This window comes from Prionailurus viverrinus, chromosome B2 (genome assembly GCF_022837055.1).
Source record: "Prionailurus viverrinus isolate Anna chromosome B2, UM_Priviv_1.0, whole genome shotgun sequence".
Classification (NCBI taxonomy): domain Eukaryota; kingdom Metazoa; phylum Chordata; class Mammalia; order Carnivora; family Felidae; genus Prionailurus; species Prionailurus viverrinus.
The window spans coordinates 107,051,237-107,075,296 of NC_062565.1; the positions used below are offsets into that span (position 1 = coordinate 107,051,237).

The 24,060-nt window shown below is 40.4% G+C and overlaps 1 protein-coding gene across 1 annotated transcript in view; it reads left to right on the forward strand.

The window, feature by feature from the left end:
* The window catches only part of SLC35F1 (solute carrier family 35 member F1), a 408,951-nt gene that overhangs the window by 325,624 nt on the left and 59,267 nt on the right, over positions 1 to 24,060 (forward strand). The window contains exon 3 of the mRNA XM_047857710.1: positions 6,363 to 6,490. Coding sequence (XP_047713666.1) covers positions 6,363 to 6,490 — 128 coding nt within the window. The remainder of the gene's footprint in view (positions 1 to 6,362; positions 6,491 to 24,060) is intronic.

Here is a 24,060-nt window from a genome sequence, read left to right on the forward strand (position 1 = left end):
ATGTTAGCTTACACACATTACTCATACTACCTTTCGCAGTAGAGGGATCAAGGTTCAGAGCCATTTACCAAGTTACTTAGGACCACATAGCAGAAGGCAGTCTGTGCTCCACCCCAGGTCTGAGATGCAACACGATACGACCAAGACGCAACTCTGTCTTTTATTCTCATCCTAATCGCACTGTTTCTAATAGTAAACATGAGTGAAAGAATACAAAACAAAATTTAATCTTCATTATTATTTTTTTTTGTATTTCATCCCTATACTCAGGTTCATGTTATAAGGTATAATTGGTTGCAAACCTTTTTGTGAACAACTTATATTTTTATTTCCTCCTAAGTGCATTTATTTGGTTCACTTTTCTGACTAAAGAAAATTGTCTCGGGGCGCCTGGGTGGCGCAGTCGGTTAAGCCTCTGACTTCAGCCAGGTCACGATCTCGCGGTCCGTGAGTTCGAGCCCCGCGTCAGGCTCTGGGCTGATGGCTCAGAGCCTGGAGCCTGTTTCCGATTCTGTGTCTCCCTCTCTCTCTGCCCCTCCCCCGTTCATGCTCTGTCTCTCTCTGTCCCAAAAATAAATAAACGTTGAAAAAAAAATTTAAAAAAAAAGAAAAAGAAAATTGTCTCAAGCTTGCCATTCTAATAAATTTCAGCTTTTAATGGTGAGTAATTAAAACCTCCGTCACCAGTCATTTAAAATTTTTCAGGTTCACCGATTCATACGTAAACACTTCCCTTGGGAATCCTGATAAAGATGATGTTATGGCTTCAGATTGTGAGCCAAGGAGGTGCCGGTTCAAGTAAGGGCCTCGCCAAGGGCCTCGCCCCCTGTGTAGGGGCTTTGCGTTTGCTGTAGACTCTCGGCAAAGCATGCTGGGTCCTGTTCTTGCATAAGAACACCATGAAAGACCACACCACCCGTGAGAGCCCTTAATGAAAATGTCCCAAGAATAATGCAGCTGTCTTGTTCCCTCTGGTACTGTCTTACAGTGCTGTTACTCTTTACTCAGACTACCACTGGGGGTGAACAAGAATACTATGAATATTATGAATCAGAGATCTGTTTTCCAGGCACTGCCATGAATGTTAACCATGTTTCAGTTCTTGTACAAAAGTTTTCCCTTCCTTCATTCAGTATGTATTAATAACCACCACCACCCTGGCCCCACCCGTGTGTGACCAGTGTTTTTATGCCTGAGGCTTCAGCAAGTAGCACAGCATAAAACAGTAATTCGTCATTAAACTTCTGTAAGCTACAGAACTTATTTTACACCTTATTTTATATTTTAGAAGGGCAAGTCTGTCATGGACTTTACATCAGGCAAGGAGACACCATATCCTTGATACTGACCTGATGGTGATTGGGACACATCCTCATCCCCAAGCCGCTTCAAGGGTAGACACACAGCTGCATCATGGGTACTGGCAACTCCAGGGGGCGCCATGCACACGGGCTTCAGTGTGATGGGCACCTCCTGGAGTTAGCAGTGGGGCACCCAGCAGTGAGTCGGGACAGGTAGGTCATGAAAGAGTCCTTAATGAGAAATGTGTGACTCCTGAGGACAACGCCACCGTTACAAACCAGTGAGGCAAAATTTGTACAGTGCTAATGAGTTTGAAGCCCAGTGCCTGATTGTCATGAGTCCAGATCCTGGCTTATCTGTGTGTCCCTTAGGGCAAGTTATTTAACTCCTCCAGGCCTTGATCTTGTCATCTGCATGTAAAGTTAATAGCCATCTCTACTCTATGGGGTTATTATGAGGATTAGGTAAACTAGTTATTTGTAAGGCATGTGGATACTGTCTGGTACATAGTAATTATCCTAGAAGTTATTTGTTACAAAAACTCAAAAACACTTTTGATTGATCATGCTGTTGGTGCTTAGTAAAATTAAATATGAATGACATGATCAAGATTGCCAGTAATTTCTTTCCCTGTTCTTAATTATTGAAGTAGTTATTGTTGCTGGAGTGCTGTTACTTAAAATTAGAGTAACTTTCTTTGTTGCACTGTTCCTAATAGAGAAAAAATGGAAACAACCTAGATGGGTTATTGGTGGGAGACTAGATAAACTGTGACAGATTCATAAAATATGATAATATACAGTGTTTAAAATAAATTAGCTCTACATGAAACAATAGGGATACATTTGTAAAACAATGTTAAATATTTAAAAACCCTAGAAGAATGTTACATGTACAGTGTATACAATAAACTTTCATATAAAGTTTAAAAACTTTAAACTATGAAGTATTTTGGATACAAACATACCTAGAAAAGGTGTAACAAAAACATAAACATGAAGGATTCACAATAATATCAAGGCAATGATTTAAAGAAGGAGGGAAAGGAAGGGAATTTGGCAAGAGCAAAAAAGGAGCTTCAGTTTTATCTGTAGCATTGTCTTCCTCAAAAAGAATCCCCAAATTTCTGAAACAAATGTAGCAAAATCAGGTTGGAGGTTACCTTATTATATTGTCCTCTAATATTTTTATTTATATTTGAACATATTGATAATAAAAATAATAATTAACAGAATGCATTTAAATGCCAGACTGTAATTCTAAAGCTTCCACCCATGGATTTTATTACTGTTTCTAGTTAATTAAAAAAAAAAAAAGAAGAAGAAGAAGAAGAAGAAAAATTTCAAAACATTAACATACCACCACTTGTGCTTCTCTTCCTTATGGATGGCCCTATTTCATGAGATTTAGGGAGCGGTTTGGCACAAAGGCTGTAAAGAATGCATTTTCATTATTCTAGAAAGAATTTTAATCACCTATTGTACATCAGTGTTAATGAGAGCCATGTAGACAAATCCCTAAGCAGTCCTTTCAAGGGCTGGATTTTTTGCTCAGCCAAAATGCAAAAGTGCTCTCTTGCCTTCCTGGATAATTCTGCTCTGCAAAAGTGTTGTATGTTTTCTGGTGCTTCAAATGAAACAATATAGAACATTTATTTAGAGTGTTTTGCTTTGCACACTTCTTCAGCGGAACAGCAAGGCAACTAATCATTCCTTTGAATCTTTGTAATGAATTACACTTTGAATATGTTATTGATTGGTAGAACAAACAGCACCATGACCCAGATTTTCAGTCTTACATCATTGAGATGTGGCTGGTATGCTCCGAGTTTGGCAATTCTCTGTTCATTGTGTAAATTAACTGGGACAATGATCTGTGACTATAGAATTGCAGCTTTGCAGTTAAATATGCCATCAACCTTTTGATGTCCTATGTATAGTATATTATGTGTAAAATGGTCACCAAATTAATTGTGTCAGATATTGTCTACATTCTAACTAAAAAACAATTTTCATTGTCTGGAACATGAATGTTTATAGTAGATATATTTTAAGTACCTCAATTTCGATGCTCTTTAGCATTGCTAAGATTATTAAACATGAAATTTATTTATACATTCTGTATTATTTATTGACCACTCACCATATACTGTTGGATCCTAGAGATAAAGTGATGACCAAGGCAATGCCATGCTCTCCAAATTGTTAATAATCTAATGAGTAATAGAGTCAAGAAAACAGGTCATTACAGTGAGATAAGTATTATATGTGGGATAAACAAAAGACATTAAAGAAGCACATCACAGGGAAACCCAGTCCTAGGAAGATTGAGTTAAGAGATCAAGGAAGGCTTCCTGAAGGTGGTGTCTATGCTGATCCTTCATTTGGAGACCGAGGAAGAATAGTCCAAACAGAGGAATCAGCACAAGGAAAAGCCCAGAGACAAGACAAGGGAAAGCATACTTTAGGCCAGATGTTCAGATGTTTCTTTGGATGAAGAGTCTTCAATCGTCTGTGGCTATACCTCTTTGCAATTCCTAGCTCAGGTCATCCTGAGCATCGCCATTGGACGCCAACCATTTGAAAGTCTTAGATTTGATCCTCAGCCCAATGCTCTGGCCCCACCCAAAGATAATTACATCAGAATTTGGGGGGACTGGTCCCAGACATTGAAATTTTTAAAAATCTCTCAAGAAGATGGGAATATTCAGTGAAGTTGCGAATCACTAATTTACAAAATAAATTGAGAGGTGTGTTGATTTATCAAATGTGTAGGCAAGTAAGAAAGGCAGAAATGCTGTGCGAGGGCATTGCCAAAATGAGCTGGCTGGGAGGAAATAACCTTGGGGATCACATCTACCAGCTATGAATCTAAGTGCAAAACACTAAGAAATGTGACTCATATTCTAGAGCTGGCTCTTGACATATTCAGAGAGATAACACTTCACACTTTTTTCAGTTCAATTATTTGTTCATTCCAAAACACTTAGCTAATCCTTAGTATATGTCAGTATGCTAAGTGCTGTGGATACATGTATGAGTAAGACAGTGATGTCTTACCATCCCCAAATTCCTAGTTTAGTGAAGAGACAATTTCTAAGTAATTGCAATCATGTGAAAAGACTATTCAGAGCTGGGTACACATTACCCAAGGGGCAGTGGTATCAGACAAAATGGGAGAGAATAACTAAACTTTGCAAGATGAACAGGAATTAGCAATTCACTGAGAGAGATTTTTAGTGTGTTTGGAGCAAAGGATATGAGAAGCGTAGCATCCAAAATAAGGCTTGAAAATTGGGTTAGCTTACCAAAGGTCCAGGGACCTCTCCTTCCTTGTTGCCAACCAGACACGACCCACACCCTGACATTATCCATGTAGCTGGAAAGCTTTGTTTTACGAGTCTTCATAATGTTGAAAAGGTCTTCACCTCCTATCGTGGTGACTGGAATAAGACCAATGGTAGAAATTAGGAGTTCAAAGTTCTAAGAGTGGCTCAGGGGTCTGTTGAGGTTCTTGAGGACCAGCTTAAGCACAGCTATAGTACTGAAGGTGTGTATCACTGGGTAGCCAACCTCTGAGATGGCCTCCAATGATCTCTGCCTCTTGGTATTCACATCCTTACAAAATTCTTTCCCTTGAATATGGCTTGAACTTACCCTCTTTTGAAGAATCAAATAGGGCAGAAGTGTCATTTATGGTAATGGGCTATAAGAAAGACTGCAGGCCCCCCCACTGCCACCCCCTACCCCCCACCCCGCATTGTAGAGAGGACTGAGGCCTGCCAACAGCCATTCTCACTGAGCTTAGAAGCAGATCCCTCTCGGGGCACCTGGGTGGCTCAGTCGGTTAAGCATCCGACTTCAGCTCAGGTCATGATCTCACAGTCTGAGTTTGAGCCCCGCGTCAGGGTCTGTGCTTGTAGGTCAGAGCCTGGAGCCTGCTTCCGATTCTCTCTCTCTCTCTCTCTCTCTCTCTGCCACCCCCACTTTCACTCTGTCTGTCTCTCTCAAAAATAAATAAACATTAAAAAAATTAAAAATAAAAAAAAGCAGATCCCTCTCCAGTCAGCCCTTCAGATATGACTACATCCATGGATGACAACTTGGCTGCAATTGAGACATCTTGAATCAGAGGCACTCAGTTAAGCTCTGTCCAGATTCTTGACCCACAAAACTATGAGATAATAAATGCTTGTTTTTTTGAGCATCAATGTTTTAGGATAATGGTTGTGCAGCAATACATAATGAATACAGTCACCATTCACTCAGGGTTTCTACATATTCACCATCCTCTAGGAAGACCTCACAGGTTGGCTCCAAAGAGCTATTATTATTAACAATCATGATTTCCTCTTGAAAAATAAGGCTTATCTCAGGCCTGAAATATGTAAAAATACAGATGAAAAACTAAAGGATTCCAAATCTGTTCTGATGCTATAGTCTTAAGAGGCAAGATGGTGAGGGTTTGGGGCAATATTCAGACCATGATCCTATGGCTCTTTTCCATCTGAGAATGACCCCCACTTCCTTTGTTTCCCATCACCCACACCCCACCAGAATATAATGTTCAGAGCATGTAACGTTCAAAGCTGAGCAAGCGCTCAGGATGGAGTCTTGGAATCTAACTGCAGATCAGCTGCCAAGCATAGGCCGTTGTCACTGAGCTGCCCTCATTTCATTTCTTTCTATTTTACCACAATACTGAAGTTTGGAATGATTTGGACTCTGTGTGTGTATGCATCCTTTCTGGCACACCTTTCCTTTTATTTTTACATGATGTAATGTGTTTTCCTTGAAACGCTCATGAGAAAATGCTTTGCATGGTGATCTAAAATCCTGCCCAGGCTTCCTCTGGCATAGAAACCAATCCGAAAGGCCAAAATGTACAATAAAAACACGTCGGTCTTGGACACAACTCATTTGTCTAATTAAACTTTTGATAAGGAACAGTAAAAAATACATCACACGGTAATATTTTAGAATCCTTCTAAATAGGCAGTTTAGAACCTTTAGAACGTGTGTTCAGAACCTAACCCCTTTCTTCTTACCTTCATAACACAGGAGAAGAAAACCTCCTGGCAATTTTACGACGAAGGTGGTGGAAGTATATGATCCTGGGACTCATCGACCTGGAAGCAAATTACCTGGTGGTCAAGGCCTACCAGTACACGACTCTGACCAGCATCCAGGTACTGGCGACTCTTCTGTTCTTCGCAGCTGCCTCTGTTTCCGGATGTAGTTTCCTTTCAGCTGAGTCACCTGGGAATCTGAATACTCCTCTAGAAGTGTTACAAGAGGAAAATTGGGTGTATAAAAAATAACTTGAGCTTTATTTCTATGTCTTATTAGTTTTTCTCAATTCAAATGTAATTGGATATCTTTTTCCTCTTTGTTCTTAATAGACCATAAGGATTGACAACGTAGGAAAATATTTTCTAGCTATGAATAGGAGCAACTAATCTTATGTCAGTAGGAGAGTTATTAATAAGCATAAAAAGAGCTATTTTAAGCTATTTAGAACATGTTCATGGACTTTGATTAAGTAATCACAGGGCTTGATAATTTTTTCTTTTAGCTTTCTTTAATGAGGAGGTTTTGCAACCTGAAGGGACAGAATTTCTTGTAAAAGAGTAAGACATAAATGCCTAAATAGCGTTATTCGTGAAGATAATCACTGTGTCCTTCCTTCCTCCCTCCCTCTCTTTTTCTTTTATGCACATGCATACACACAATTGCAAGTTTAACTTGGGTTTTCACAGTTTGCACCAGGCACCACTTACATTCTTCATTACACCATAAATAATAAGTTTGCCTATTTTTGTTTCACCCTCATTTCTCCTTTTACGGCAATATTATGAATTCTGTAGTCATTCCAAAGCTCCGGGATGAAAACAAAACATTATTCATATAACAGTTTACTTAGACTTGATGCCACAACAACATTCATGCCATTCTAATAATTTGCTTAGAAACAACAATAACAAAAATGAAGAAACAAACAAGCAAACCAACCCCCTAAACAAACTGAGATTATATGGACTGAATGGGAAGCTATCTAGAATGGGTTTAGATGGCGCTACAGGCTTCTTCCCACACGCCCATTGAGAGACAGAAAGGATGCTTGTCTAGACCCCTTGAAGAAAAGTCCAGAGCTCTGATTGGACCGCAATGAGAACAGGGAGATGCTGGGACCTAATTGGCTTAAACTTGAACTCCCCAACGCGATACAGGATGAGATTTTTCTGATTGGTTTAGACTCATGTTTTTCAATAGGAGTACCACTGGCATTTTAGGGGGACAATTTTTCATGATTTGGGTCCCTTTCCTACTTTATTGGTCATTTAATATTCCTATCCCTTGACCACTAAATGCCAACAGCATCTCTTTCAGTCGTTATAACAACCAAAAGTGTGCCTGCGGATTTCCAAATGCCCTCTGGCAGAGAGGTATCATGTCTGCTTGAGGATCACTGGCTCATCAATCAGCACTCACTCCTGGAGTCAGGGTGGGAGCAATCCCACTGTGGGAGAGGAGAGGTGGACAGATGCTGGAAATCAGCTGTAGAGCCTCTGCGCCCAGCTTAACTCTTACCTCAACAAGCCCCACAGCGACAACTGATATCTCTCTTTTGTGCTCCCATGGCACTTTCTCTTCTAGCTCTGTCTGTAGTCTGTCTTACCTAAGAATGGTGTTTATTACCTAAGAATGATGCCTTACCTAAGAATGATTCCTACCTACTCCACCAAACTGTGAGGTTTTTTGTCACCGCAAGAGTGATTTCTTGCTCACCTTTGACTTTCTGGTACCTGGTAGAAAACCCAACACATGCCAGGTACTCAGTAAATGTTCAGAGAAGTTAATTCACCTGCACTTACTTCTAGTATTTGGGGGCATAGAGATTCCCAGCAGTTCTCTACCTAAATGTAGAGACCTCCAGAATGTCCATACAGATGTGGTGGGACAACGAAGAGACAAATGTTAGCTTTGTGGCAGAACTGCGCCCATTAGCCTAGAATCAAAAACTAGAAATGAGCCTAGGGGAGTATGAGGAGAATTCACCCTTTGAAAATACAGTTGACTTTTTGTTTTTTTTTTTTTTTCTTTCAAGCATTGAAAAGTCACAACCAATTGCTGGTTTCTTATGGAGCTTTTTCCAAAAATTTTTTGAAGTTTATTTATTTTGAGACAGAGAGAGAGAGAGAGAGAGAGAGAGAGTGTGTGTGTGTGTGTGTGCACAAGCTGGGTAGGGGCAGAGAGAGGGGAGGAGAGAGACCCCCAAGCAGGCTCCCAGCTATCAGCACACAGCCTGATGCAGGGCTCAAACTCATGAACCATGAGATCATGTCCTGAGATGAAATTAAGAGTCGAATGTTCAACCAATTAAGCCACCCAGGCTCCCCCTTCAAAATTTTCTTTTCAATTTTTCATTTTGTTTGTGAACAGTGACAATTTATTCTTAACAACCGGTCCCCTGGTCTTCAGGTGTTTAGTTCAACCCATGTCATACACCGCCATCCAAATCCATTCCGCCACCTCTCTCAAATTAGTTGTTTAACACCTATTCAGTGCTCCATTCTATGAAAAAGTTTATCTTAACTCTGTAGAGAGAAAGAAAAATAATAATTCTACTGAAATATCAGTTGGTCTCCATTGTAATTTAGTTAGCAACAGATAGCAGAAAGAAAAAAGCGAGTTGAAGCTAACAATTCTAGAATTATTTTTGCCACCTACAACAAATAAACTTATTAAATAACAATAAATGGTCAGAACAGAAGGCATTTGTTCTGGGAACCATGTCTGTACTGCTGTTTAGTAAGTTAGTTTACTTGGTAGAACTAACAAAGATCAATAATTTTCCCTTGATTCTATAATTTTTATTTTTGTCAGCCACTCACAGAATTCACACACATTTATTACTGGATGGGTTTGTATGTAGAACCCAGAAAGAATATCACTATTGTGGACAATTGTTTTCTCTTCCATTGGATAAGGAAACATAGGCATATACAATCATTGAGTAGCTCTCCACTTTTCTGAATGTTATTGTATATATAGTATTGTCTCCTGCTACCTTTGGTGATGGGCTCAGAACATGACTCGGGGGATCTTCATTCTTGAGAATTACACCAAGCATGAGAAAATGTTAGATTTGTTTGATTTTTCTGTGTATACATATATTGTTTTGAAACTTTCTTTCAGCTTAAATTGGCCACCTCCCGTTTTCTTTTTGAGTTTGCCATAAATTAATTCAGCTTATAAAACCTTTATATAAGGTTTTATATATAAAAACCTTATATAAATATAAATATTTATATTTATAATATAATAATATTTATAAATATATAAATATAAATATATATAAAGGTTTTATATAAAAACACCAAGTATGGCAAGAGAACAGATGCCTAAGTGCTACAGTTTCCAAAGGAGGCAGAGATGATGTTTATTTCCAAAGGCAAGGAAGTATCCATTTCTGTGGTCTATAAAATTGGATAAAGTGTAGAGAGGATAAAATGTGGGTATAGCTTTGCACCTGGAGTGAAGAGCATGACAGAGTTTGGGGGAAGGAAACCCAATGAATATGATTGGAGAGCAGCTGTTCCAGTTTGATTCATCTAGTCACTTAAAAAATAATAACTGAATACTTCTACGTTCAAGACATCGTATTAAGTGGTGAACAAAGTTGTGAGCAAAAACAGACACACTCTGTATTCTCATGGAGCTTCCACTCAGATGGAGAAGGCAGGCTTTGGTCAAATAATCAAAGGAATGGATGTATAGTTATAACGAGGGATAAATGTTCTCAAGGAAAGTGTTCTATTAGAACGGTTGTCAAAACAACCTGACCTCAACTGGGGAGTTGGGGAAAATTTTCCTAAAGAATTGATTGTGGGGCTGAGATCTACAAGAGGAGTGGAAAGAGGTCCAAGCAAAAAAGACAATGTGCTCAACGCCCTGTGTGGGAAGGGCTGTGGCAAGGATGAAGTTGTGGACAAGGTCATGTGGCTGGACACGGAGAATGAAGAGTGGTACAAGATGGCCTGGAAAAGGAGGCAGGGGCCAGACTATGAGTCGTGATGTCCAGGTCAAGGGTTTGAGTCTTTAGGCCAAGTGCCAGGGGAATCCAAATGTGAGTTTTTAAGAAAACTTGGGCTCTGGTGTAGAAAACAGATTGAAGCAATGGATTCTCATCAATAGAATAGAGGACGAGAGGAATGTAGAGCTGACACTCTAAGTTGAGGCCATGTTATGAGAGGTCTTCAATGGCAGGATAAAGAGTGTGACTTCATTTCATAGGTAACAGAGAGCCATGAGAGTTTCTGAGGGAAGAAATGATAGGATGTGACCCAGTAGCCTTTTTTCAAAGCACTTCTGTTTTAGCAAGACAGCCTTCATTAATAGTTGGCAGAGCACCAAATACTTTCGTTTCCTGAGTCTCTTAAAAACAGAGACATAAAGCAAAAAGACATGAAGAGCCTCTCTTTGCTTTCTCCTCCTGCCCTTTCAGTACATTCACCAAACGTAGGGTTAAATGTCACAAACAACTGATACATGAAAATTGAGAGGAAAAATATACATTTTTTCAATTTTTTAACATTTATTTATTATTGAGAGACAGAGTATGAGCATGGGCAGAGAGAAGGGGAGACACAGAATCCAAAGCAGACTCCAGGCTCTGAGCTGTCAGCACAGACCCTGATGGGGGCTCAAACTCACAAACTGCAAGATCATGACCTGAACTGAAAGTCAGACGCTCAACCGACTGAGCCACCCAGGCACCCTGGAAAAATATTTTTTTGAAATGATTATAGACTCACAGGGAATTGCAAAAGTACAGAGTTCTTTGCACCATTCACACAGCTTTCCCTAACGGTGACATGGTATATGACTTTAGTATAATGTCAAAACCAGGATATTGATATTGGTACAATACGGTTAACTAGACTACAGACCTTGTTCAGTTTTCAACCTCTTTTCCTTCATGTGTGTATGTGTGTGTGTGTGTGTGTGTGTGTGTAGTTCTGTGCAATTTGGTCCCACATGTAAGTTGGTGTAAACACTACCACAAACAGAATACAGAACTGCCCAATTACCACAAAGGAACTCCCTTGTGCTATCTATCCCTGTGAAGTTTTGCCCAACCCACCACTGCCATCCTGGTCATCAGGCAACCGTTAATCTGTTCTCCATCTATATGATTTTGTCGACAGGAGGGTGCTATGTAAAATGGACTTAGGCACGATTTAACCTTTTGAGACTGTTTTCCTTTTCAACTGAGCATAATGTCTTTAAGTGCATCCAGATTGTTGCATGTATCAATATATTATTCCTTTTTATTGCTGAGTAGCATTCCATGGCCCAGATATACCAGGGTTTGTTTAACCATTCACCTGTTGAAAGCCATTTGGGTTGTTTCCATTTGGAGCTTTTACAAAGAAAGGTGCTATGAACATTCACTTGCAAGTTTTTGTGTTAACACAAGGTTTCATTTCCCTGGGATAAATGCCCAAAAGTGCAATTGCTGGATCATATGGAAAGTGCCTGTTTGGTTTTAGAAACTGGCAAACAACTTTGCAGTGTGGTTGTCCCGTTTTACATCCCCTCCCGCAATGTAGGAGAGATCGGTCGGTCTCCATCTTCGCACCCTCATGAGCACTCGGTGTCATCCTTATTTTTCATTTTAGCCATTCCAAAAAGTGCATGGTGATACTTCATCACGGTTTTCATTTATAATTCCCTAGGGGCTAATCATGTTGAACGTCTCTTGGAAAAAAAAACTTTAACTTTGCCTTTATAGTCGGAAGCTAAAGAAAGTTAACAACGGCAAAAGAGGTAACATATTAAGGAAAAAGATGATGGAAGAGAGACACTGAAGTGAAGAAATCCAGCTGTTCCCTTTATTATAAAAGAAAGAGATTTATAAGGATTGTATTCTAAAGACACATTTGTGGGTTTGCATCTCTTGACTTGTGGAGAATGAATAGATTGTACTTGTGACTTTGAGAAAGATTAGCAATGACATTTGGATAAATTCTAAAAGCTATGCTATTTTTATAACGGTGCTATATGAACCATTCCAGTAGAAATACCAGCTTTACAACTTCTCGCCTAAAGATTATTCATCTTTTTTCAGCCACGTAGTACTGAAATGCAAACAGATGAAACTAGTGCTTCTGTGAAAGAAGAAGAAAGCTGGTCTCTTCAAATGTGGTATTTGGTAACTAAAATTAACTCACATTGGAAACGACTTACGGTACTCTTGCTGGTGTCCATGCTGAAGGGTCTATCCTCTAACACATCCCCTCCTTCACATGGTGCATACTTCAGAGCCCTTTCCATTCTTCAAGCAGTTGACATCGGGAGCAAAGCACGAGAAAGAAATACCTCTAGCCCTGGTTGTCTGCTTTCTGTTCCACTCCTCTGATTCAGGCACATTAGGACAGGATGATACAGAATGCAAGCCAGCCTCCCCCGTGCACAGCGCGACGTCCAACCCTGAGACTAATTCTAAAGGGCATACGCATGCAGCATGGGCACGTAACACACACATCATGCTACAGCACATGCACAACACATGTGTAACATACACAACATGCTACCGCATCCACACATAGCAGTTTGTCTCATCGCTTTACATCACTCTCAGGCCTTTGTGGGTCTTCTCTTTGTGTATCAGACTTAAGGTAAGTTGTATCAGACACAAAGAAAGGCTGGGTAGTGTGTACCTTGTTATGTCTAAAATTTAAGTCGTGTGAATAGACTTGCCCTACCGACGTGTTTATTGATTAAAAAATGCCTGTGCTGTGGCTAGAGGTTCGGGGTGCAACTACAGACCAGACTCCAGCCCTGCTGTGGGGCAGTGGGCAGCTGCGTTAACAGTTAGGATATGACGTGGCAGTGCGATGAAGAAAGTATGCCTTGTTTGGTGGAGACAGGAGAGTGATACCGCTCATCCCCAGGAGTCACATAGCTGGGGTCCCATAGTCCAGAAGTTATGATACATGAGACAAAGTCACTAAACTTCTTATTTGTAACCAACTTGAATTTCCGCCCTGTGGATGAGCCCAGAGACAAAGCACGCCTATGCACATTAGAAACAGTTTCATGGGCTTGAGTTTACGATTATGAGCTCAGCTTTTAAGACTGTATTTCCTTCTTTCCCCTTGCTGTTTTTACCTGTCCCTGGTGCAAGACTGTGGCAGTTTATGACTATTCAGGAGATATTTTAAAGTGCGTTTAAAAGCAAAGCTTTAAAAGCAGACAAAGTTCTTGCCTTAAAGGGAATACAATATTCTGAATGTCTTTCAGGTTTCTTAGATCTGGACTTTTTATTCTCATGATTGTAGAAATAAATATGCAACACTTCAAATCTAAATATTTGATTGAGCACTGCAGGTTTCCTGTCAGCCTTTTATCCTGAGAGAGAATATAGACCTTTGCCCATCACCAGAGGGACTATCTTCAATCTCTCCTTAGTTCCATGACTATGCCCATCCCTGAACCTGTCTTTAAATGTGTTCTGTAGGGGCTCCTGGGTGGCTCAGTCGGTTAAGCGTCTGACTTCAGCTCAGGTCAAGATCTAGCGGTTCGTGAGTTCGAGCCCTGCATTGGGCTCTGGGCTGACAGCTCAGAGCCTGCAGCCTGCTTTGCATTCTGTGTGTCCCTCTCTCTCTGCCCCTTTCCCACTCATGCTCTGTCTCTTTGTCTCTCTCTCTCTCTCTCTCTCTCTCTCTCTCTCAAAAATAAATAAACATTAAAAAATAAAAAAAAAAATGTGTTTTGTAGAACTGCCTTCTACAGAAGAGAGCTTTCATATTATACTTCATTGACTTGGGTTCCATGGGCTGGCCCCTCAGATGCCACAGACAAAGGCATTTGGAAACAAGAGAGCACCTGTCTCCCTCACTTCCACTGTAGTCTCTAACAGCCCTGCTTGCAGGAAAGGAAAACACACATTGGATCCTGTCTTCACTCTCTTTGTTTCTTCAGCTTCCCTTTTCTTATGGTAACTGCCATTTTCTACTTTTTATGATAGTTGTGTTTTTTTACATATTTCTCCCCCCGCCGCTCTCCTCACCCCCGCCGCCACATGTCTATAAGGATCTTGTAGGTGGGACCTGAGTACCTGGTACACAATAAGCACTGAATACATTTCTGATGCTTGAATAAATGCAGATGCAATTCATCTTTGTTTCCTGCACAAGATCATGTACACATAGATGCCAAAATGTATGAAATACTTGAATACATAAGTTAAAGAATGAAAGGATTAATTTCTAAAGGTGAGTTATGTGGCAAGACAGCGCAAATGACCTTTAGTAGTTTTATTATCAGTAAGTTTATTTATTCATGCATTTCTCAGATATGGGACTCTAAACACCTCTTAAGTATTCTATTATGCTCTGGGGATATAAAGATGATGAAAAAACTGTCCCAGGTCTCAAGAAGCTCAAGTGTTTTTTTTGTTTGTCTGTCTGTTTGTTTGTTTGTTTTAATATATGAAATTTATTGTCAAATTGGTTTCCATACAACACCCAGTGCTCATCCCAAAAGATGCCCTCTTCAATACCCATCACCCACCCTCCTCTCCCTCCCACCCCCCCATCAACCCTCACTTTGTTCTCAGTTTTTAAGAGTCTCTTGTGCTTTGGAAGAAGCTCAAGTGTTATAGGCATTGCCTCAATACAGATTCACTCATGCTATTCTTAGATGTTCAAAGCATCTACATCTTCTTTATATCCTATAATCAATCTAATCTTTTCAGTGAACCTTCCCCCCCCCAATGCCCTCAGGCTGGCTAAATAGCCGTGGGTGCAGGGGAAGGTCTGATTCATTATAAAAACTACTAATTTCTTGCAGTTAAAAGTTTTTCTTTGGATAGCTGAGTTGCTTTTGGACAAACGCTCAGAAGTCCCTTCTTCCATACTCCCTTCTGAGATGGTGTGTGAGTGGGTCTGTAGTGTGACCTGGTGACCTGGGACCTTGTTGGTCCTTTGGCTGCTTTCCACCATAAGGCAGCCCCCCAGTTGTTGGGTGTACACTTGCTGGATTGAATACACACTCTGTGCCTGGCATTCTGCTGGCCTCTGCTGTTCACTGTGTCCCCCAGCAGTCTCCCTCTCCTTGCCGACTGCCCCTCTGATCCCCGTTGATGCTGCGGGCCTCTAGGTATCTGGCCGTGAAGGCATTTGGTCTCCAGCCTTGATGGTCCCTGCCATATGGAACCTCTCACCCCACCCCAGGGAAGCCAGCCTTCACCCCTTTGCAGAGCACTAAGACTTCTGGCAAAACAGGAGCCGAAAAGGATTCTGGGAGTTAGAGTGCTCTCTGCTAACAACGCTTCACCTTCTGTTCCCTGCAGCCTCTTCAGGTTGGTGTGGCTGTCCCAAAAGGAAACCATTGCTTTGCTTTCAGTGTCCTCTCTAACTATCTAGTATTTTTTCTCCCTCTGGGACTGCAATCCAAGAGAGGCACCTCTAGACACACATGACTCAACACTCACTTCTATGTTAATTTCCTTTTCTCTTCCCATAGTCCATGGTGGGAGAGACAAGCTTCCCATCCTCTTCCTCTTTAGCATGGACTCTTTGTTTCAAATCCTCCTTCCAAGGAGGAATTACAGAATTTAGAATCTCTTCTCTGTCCATGAACCTGACTCTAGACCTTTCTTTGCTAAAGAAGCCAGGAAAGTCAGCTTGGTGTTTGAAACCTGATGAAGGACCTCTCTGTTCTAATAAAGGACTTGTTGTCTTTTTCTTCATGGCTCAGTTTTAAATGGGGCATGATTGAAGGGGGAAAACTAAATTTCCAAAAAAAAAAATTACCCTATTTTGCTGGAAGACAGATGTATAGACAAATTACAGTGTGAGCAGTAGTAGTGAAATGGAGCTACACACAAATGCTACCGGATTACAGAGAGGGACTGAAGCCACCAGTGACAGAGAGGACTTTCTGGAGGGGACAATTCAGTGGAGTCTCTAAACCTAGGTTTTACTGACAGCATGAATCCCACAGTATAATGGGGCTGCTTGGTTCCCTGGTGAGTGTCAGCTCCAGTGACTCAGGTAGACAGGTTATAAGTAAGTGAGATGCCCTTATATGTTTGTTTTCTGTCTGAGCATCAGTTTTCCCACTTACAAGGATTTAAAAACCTGCCTCCTGGTGTGGTCCTGTGTGTGCAAATGTAACACTGCATTCAATGGTCCTGGTTTCCCCACTGCCCCAGGCAAAAATAATGCAACAAACAATAACATTATATTTTTCTGATCCTGCCATCACCTCTAACACCTTCCTCAGTGAACTTCCTCAGTCCTCTCACTGGTCTTCCAACATTCTTAGACTTGTCTGAGATCCCTGTGACAGTTAGTCGCCAAGCCAGGACACCGACCACTTTAGCCATGCCTCCAACATGTGGTAGTTGCTCAATAAATAACCAGCTCCTTTTACTCACATAGTTTCCACTTTGTGTATTCCTTCCATTAATCCCATCTGAGAAAACCAGTCCATACTCTCACTCTTGGGCAGCAAACTGAAGAAAAGCAATGACAAATGTACAGTTGTGTACAAAGCGATCCAGGTGAAAGACTGCTTGAGACACAAAGAGGAGGTTAGGAAACCAACATTTCAATTAGCTTTGCCACTGATTGATTACTGTATTACCTCATGTAAGACCAATTGCCAGTCAATAGAAGTGAAACCTCATAAAGATGAATGAGATCGCTTCTAGGTACAAACAAAATTCTTCCAACCCACTCTGTTTGGGAGTGAAAACTTCAGGGGAAACTGTACAAACAAATATGGTAATATCCTACTTGGAATCATGTTTTCACAGCACTAGGGGCTAAACAAACCTTAAAGCCATGCGATACCGTTGCTTGACATGTAAAATCAAGAGAATTTTCTCCTGTGGTACAGATGCACCACCTTTTTTGCAATGAACATGTTCCTGAAATACTCTTTGTAAATAAATTTGTATAAATGATTTATATTTTTAACACACTGGGAAATGTACAGTGTATTTCTTGTAAATTGAAAAACCATTTTGTACTATGAATAGTCACTATATTTGTTTCTATAGGTATTCTTTCCAATATACTAAGTTTGTGAAAAGTGAAACACTCTTATAGTTCAATATTATACCACACAAACAAGATTCATCTTTTCAGAATTAATGGCCAAAATGCCTATCTTATTTGGTGGATAAGAGTGAATAGGGCAAAAGGGAAGACATAGGAAGCTCAGCCTTGGATATCCCCAAGGCTTCAATATATTCACACACAGAGATTAATCTGTTAACCACTGCCCGCCTTACACCTCCCAAAAGTGCAAGCTGTCCACAGAAGAGAATTGGTGGAATTGTGGGTAAATGGACACTTTTTAAAAATGCTTTACTTATTAATTTTGAGAGAGAGAGAGAGCACAAGCAGTGGAGGGGCACAGACAGAAGGAGAGAGAATCCCAAACAGGCTTAGAGCTGTCAACGCAGAGGCTGATGTGGGGCTCCATCCCACGAACCGTAAGATCATGACCTGAGCCGAGATCGAAAGTCGGGCGCTTAACCCAGGAGCCCCCAGATGGACACTTCTAATCAATGTTTTCACTCATTTAAAAAGGAATTGCAAATAGATTTAGTGAGCACCTCTAAATTGTGTTTGTGTGTGTGTGTGTGTGTGTGTGTGTGTGTGTGTAAGAGAAAAAGACAGGGATACAGAGGACAGGGAGAAAACAAGACTGAAACAAAGAAAGTATGGTATTGAAAACAGGTCTTCTAATGGCCAAGTAAATAAAATTTCAAAACTCAAATTTTTCTGTACTTTCAAAAGTTATGACTTATAAGCCTTAAAAGAAACTAATTAAATTTTTAAAAGTCAGGCTGTTCCAGTATGGTTAGGCAATTTCACTACTGGGCATTTACGCAAAGAACACAAAAACACTAATTTGAAAGATATATGCACCCTTTTGTTTAGTGCAGCATTATTTGCAATAGCCATGGTATAGAAACAATATAAGTATCCATCAATAGGTGAATGATAAAGGAGATGTGGTACACACACACACACACACACACACACACACACACTGGAATATTACTCACCTGTAAAAAAGAATGAGATCTTGCCATTTGTTTCGTGTATGGACCTCAAGGGTATTATGCTGAGTGAAATAAGTCGGACAGAAAGACAAGTACCATATGCTTTCACTTATATGTGGAATCTGAAATACAAAATAAGTGAACAAATGAAAAAAAAAAGAAAAAAGAAACAGAATCATAAATACAGAGAACAGAGACCAAACTGGTGGTTGCCAGAGGGGAGGGGACTGGTTTACGGGCAAAATTGGTGAAGGGGATGAAGAGTTACAAAATTCCAGTTATAAAATAAGTAAGTCACAGGATGAAAATTACAGAATGGGGATATAGTAAGTAGTAGTGTAATAACACTGTATGGTGACTACACTTTCTGTGGTGAGGGAGCTTTATATATAGAATTGTTGAATCACTGGGTCAAATACTTGAAACTAATATAACAATGTTTATCAGCTATATTTCAAGTTTTTAAAAAGCCAGAGTTTTCCGATTAGCCATGCTTTAAAATCTTGCCAATTACAGTATGCTCATTGTCCAAATGTGTTCATTTGGCCGTTAAGGGATTTTTATAAATAAGAAATCATTTGATAGAAATTTAGTCATGTTTTTATTTCCAGTCATCTTCCCTGCCTTTCCCCAAGCAAAATTCTATAAGTAACGTCACTGATAATTTTTCATACTTTTCTCCAGGTAATTATTTCCCTGGTTTATTGAAACACTAAGATTATTAATAAGATGAAAGAGAGAGTAAGAGATTTTATGTGTTGGTTATAAAATTTGAGGTTTTTTTTAATACCACTGATCTAGTTTGGGCTCATTTAAAACACAATGCTATACCCTATAAAGGATTTAATTAGGGAACACAATATGAAAGGATAATGGATTTGAAAAGAGCTAGTTTGTAACAAATAACTTCCCTAATTAGACACTGTAACATGAGAATTAAGAGTAGGCAAACTCCAAATGGTTTATCATTAGAAGCATCTTTCTATATAAGAATCCCCTTTACTTTTCAACTAAAAATGCCCTTGAGGTAATAATGATATTTTACTATGTAAGATATAAACAGAGTGGTTTGGTAAACATAACCAAATTTATACCTTCAAATTAATATTCCTCAAAGGGCTTTTTATTATACATTTGCTTAGATGTGTCTACCATTGTTCAAATTCTGTGGAATTTCTTTGACATCTTCAGAGCCAATTTTAAATCATGCAAATTTCTTTATAACTTATCCTTCCTTTGGTTCCCCAAACTATTATCTAGCTTAATCCAGCATTTGTGTTCTACCCAAAAAATAAAACCTACTCTCAAAGAATTAGTGGCTGCTTCCATTAAGAATATTCCAGTGAGTGCTCCAAAGGTGATTTCAGAAAGTTCAGAATGTTTTTGAGCAATGAAAACGTCATTAAAATACACCCATGACCTTCCAGAGTGACTACCTTGAATGACAACCATGTCCGGATTGAATGAATTCCAGTGTGTTAAAGAAGATTAGATATGTAAACACCTGCACACCCTGTTCAATAAGTGGCAGGGTTTTTTTTTCCCCTTAAAAAAAAAATCCTCATTATTTTCAAGGCACACCTTTCATTATGCATGAACACAGCTGGTGTAATAGGCAGGACAATGGTCCTCCAAAGATGTCAGAGATCTAACCCCTGTAATACGGTACTTTACTAGACAAAGGGACTCTTGCAGATGTGATTAAATTAATGAAGCTGAAATGACGAGATTATCCTAGGTCTTCTGAGTGACCTCAGTATAATCACAAAGTCCTTTGAAAAGAGGAGCCAGAGTCAAAGGTGGCAGGAGATATGACAGTGGAAGCAGAGATCAAAGAGTCAGAGAGATATCTGAAGATGCTACACTCCTGGCTTTGAAGATAGAGGAAGGGGCCACAAAGCAAGGAATGCAGGTAGCCCTAGAAGCTGAGAAAGGCAAGGCAAGGGATTCTCTCCTAGAGCTTCCAGAAGGCACATAGCTCTGTTAACACCTTCGTTTTCGGACTTCCCACTTCCAGAAGGGTAAGGTAATGACCGTATATTGTTTTAAGCCACTAAGTTTGCGCTCATTTGTTACAGCAGCAACGGGAAACTAATTCATTGGAGACAGTATTGAATTCCTCCCCACCCCCAGGCAGATTTGAAGGTACTAACCTTTTAAAGGCTGTCTCCAAAAGGAACCAGAAACACACAGAGCAAGAGCAGGCTTTTTTGCCTGTCTGTGTCATTGTTTCCATTTTTTGAGAAGAGATCCTGCCAAGAACCTAATCCCTCTCTGTGGTTACTAAGATACCAGGGTTCCCAATGCCACCTACAGTGTCTCCTTGGAGGAGCATTTTGATGCTGTCTTGTCAGGGATAGATGCACAGGAAAACACTCCTGCATCACGACTGACTGGGTGCCTTTACAGAAGTGCTCACTTTGACTCGATCACTGCACAAAATTCACCTGTAATAAATACATCAAGTAGAAGAGTGTACTTGCGCTTTAAAAAAGAAAAAAAAAACGTGCAGAGCCTGCTTACTTTGGCAATGCATTTGAATAGATGTGTTTGTTAAGAAATCATAAATCAGTAAAAGTCTATGAGGTGCTTTAAGAATGAAGGGTACAGTCTTAAAGCTGCTGAGACTTTTTAAGACTCAGACCATGGCAATTCTAAAAACACCAACCTCGGGGTACATGGGTGGCTCAGTCAGTTAAGTCTCCAACTTCAGCTCAGGTCATGATCTTACAGTTTGTGAGTTCGAGCCCACATCGAGCTCTTTGCTGACAGCTCAGACCTGCAGCCTGCTTCGGATTATGTATCTCTCTCTCTCTCTCTGCCCCTCCCCCACTCATGCTCTGTCTCTGTCTCTGTCTCTCTCTCTTTCTCTCTCTCTGTCTCTCTCAAAAATAAATACACGTTAAAAAAAAAAATAAAAACATCAGTCTCTGAGAAAACAGCAGGAATTATTTCTGCCCTTCTTCCTGTCTTCCCTCTTGCTTGTATCTTCTGGGTCAGGGGCCATTTCCAATTCAAGATCCCTTGAACAGAAAGACAGAATACAGTTGAGTATTTTTCAGAGTCATCAAGTGGGAGGCTCTATGGTCAGTTTAGGAGTTGTGATACCATCTGGGCCAGAGAATGAGGACAGGAACTAGCAACTGCACGGAGCACTCACCTTCAGCTCCTTTGGCCAAAATCATCTCAATACGCAGCTTTAGGGAGTACCAGTTACCTCAGTGACAGCAAATCTCCCCAGATGGTTTAAAGAAGCAGAGGTTTTTCATCATTCAGCATCTACTATCTGCCAGAGAATGAGATAAACACCTCTGGACTTTGCTCAGATGTTACCTTCTCAATGAGTCTTTCCCTGACCACCATGTTTAGAATCACAATCTCCTGCCCCACTGAGCACTCCCTCCCCTCTCACCTGCTTTAGTTTTCTCCATAGCTTCTATCACCATTGGCATACTATATATTTTACTTGATTGCCACTTCCTACATAAGATTCCAAGCTCCGTAAAGGCAGGGAATTTATTATTATTTAGATTTCTTATTTCCTAGAATAGTGCCGGGTACCTAGTAGATACTCCATAAATACTTTTGAGTGAATTAATAAAATATTTAAGGGGTCCTTCTGTATGCCATGCACCATCTAGCTTCAGGAAGTAAAACAGTGCAAGGGAGAAAAAATTCCTTCCCTTATGGAAGGTAGTTGTGCTTTAGCATAATTAAGTACAATTTGATAATACAGAGATCAATGGGAGCCCCTGAAGGGGCACCTAATTTGGATTTAGGAAGCCAAAGAGGGCTTCCGGAAGGAAGTATTGTCTCAACTGAGCTCTGAAAGATAAGTCTGAGCAGGCCAGGCAAGAAGTAGTGAGACAGATGGACATAAGAATTCCAACCAGAAGGAACAGCGGGAAGGAACTATGAATGGAGAAGGACCATGACAGGAAGGAACTACAAATGCTTCTGCATGCAGTCTGAAGGGGGGATGGTCAAAGAAGAGAATGAAGGGGCAGCTGGTGACAGACCACAAAGGGACTTCTAAACCACATAAGTCACAAAGGGGGTTGGGCTTATTCCTGGGAGTTTCTAGAGTAGTAATGACATGACAAAATTTGTAGTTCAGAAAGTTTATTTGCATGGCCTGATAAGGAAGGGGCGGACAGGATAAGGCAAGGAAAGAGGTTCCAGAGAAATTTAGGTGGCTAAGAAGACAGAACTTGGTGACTTATTTGATGTGTGAGTGAGGAAAGATCAATCCATGTTTTATTCACCCATGTGCTCAGCAAATGTTTACCAAGCATGTATTATATATATCTTTATATGGCTCTAGACATATAGCATGAAGAAGATCATGTTTTTACCCTCATGAAGTTTCCCTTCCAAGTTACAGTTAGTTTTGAGTTTCTTTCTCTCCCATCAGAACGTGAGGGAGTAAGATGTGCAAAGATATGAGGAAGAGAGTTCTAAGCAAAGGGACAGCATAAGGGTGAAGGCCCTGAGCATGGCATGTTGAAGACACATAAAGAGTGGATGAAGTTACTGGAAGCAAAAGATGACACTGAGGAAGGAGGTAGGAGCTAGATAGCATAAGGCTAGTATATATTATATTATATAAGGCTATTACATGAGATCAAGAAAAGCAGCTTGGATTTGTCCTAAGGAAAATCATTAAAATGTATAGAGCAGAGGATTGATACAACCTAATTGGTATTTTTAGATCATTGTGGCTCTGGCTGCTCATGGAGAGTTGACTGTATGGGACCAAGAGTGGTATTGTTTAGACAGTGAGGAGGCCGCTAACTGAAAGATGTGTTGACTTGAAGCCACGCGCCAACTGGAGGTGGCTTGAGGTTGTCGGATACATTTATAAGATAAAGCCAATAGGATTTCCTGAGTATTTGTGTGGTGGAAGGTTGAAAGAAAAAGAAAAGTCAGGAATGATTCCTTAGTTATTGGCCTGAGCCACTGGGGTGTGCCATGCGGTGAAATGAGGAAAACGGGAGAAGAGCAGATGTGGAGCAGAAAATGAAGGTTCTGCTTTGGCCACATAGGTTTGAGCTTCCTGTTAGACATCTAGGCAAACCTTGGTATAGGTGGCTGGGGATATGTATCTGGAGTCCAGGGGAGAGGTGAGAGCTGGGATTATTAATTTTGAATCATTTGCACATAGATGGTGCTGAAAGTTACGGTTTGATTACATCACCAATGGGATGAGTATAAATGGAGAAGAGAAAGAAACTGAAAGCTGAGCCCTGGGACATGCCAACACTCAGAGACTGGAGGGAAAATAGGCTAAGGAGAGGCAAGAGGAGAACTATGTTAGACCCTGGAAGCAAGTCAAGGAAGTGTTTCAAGAGGGAAAGAGTGGCCCCTAGATATCAGGGTTCAGGTTTGAGACCTGAGCAACTAAGTCTCGAGTGGTCCCATTTGCCAAGGAAAGAACATATGAGGAGGGACAGTTTGGAGACAAAGACATGAGTTATGTTTGAGCCATGCTGAGCTATAGGTATTTTTGGTACATCCACAGCAGATCAGCAGACTCTGGTGCTTAAGAGACGGGTCCAGATTTGAGATGTAGATTTGGAAGTTATCATCATGGAGACGACTTTTAAAGCCATAACAGACCTCCTTCATAACAGACATCACTCAGGGTTAGTGTGGAGAGATGAGAAG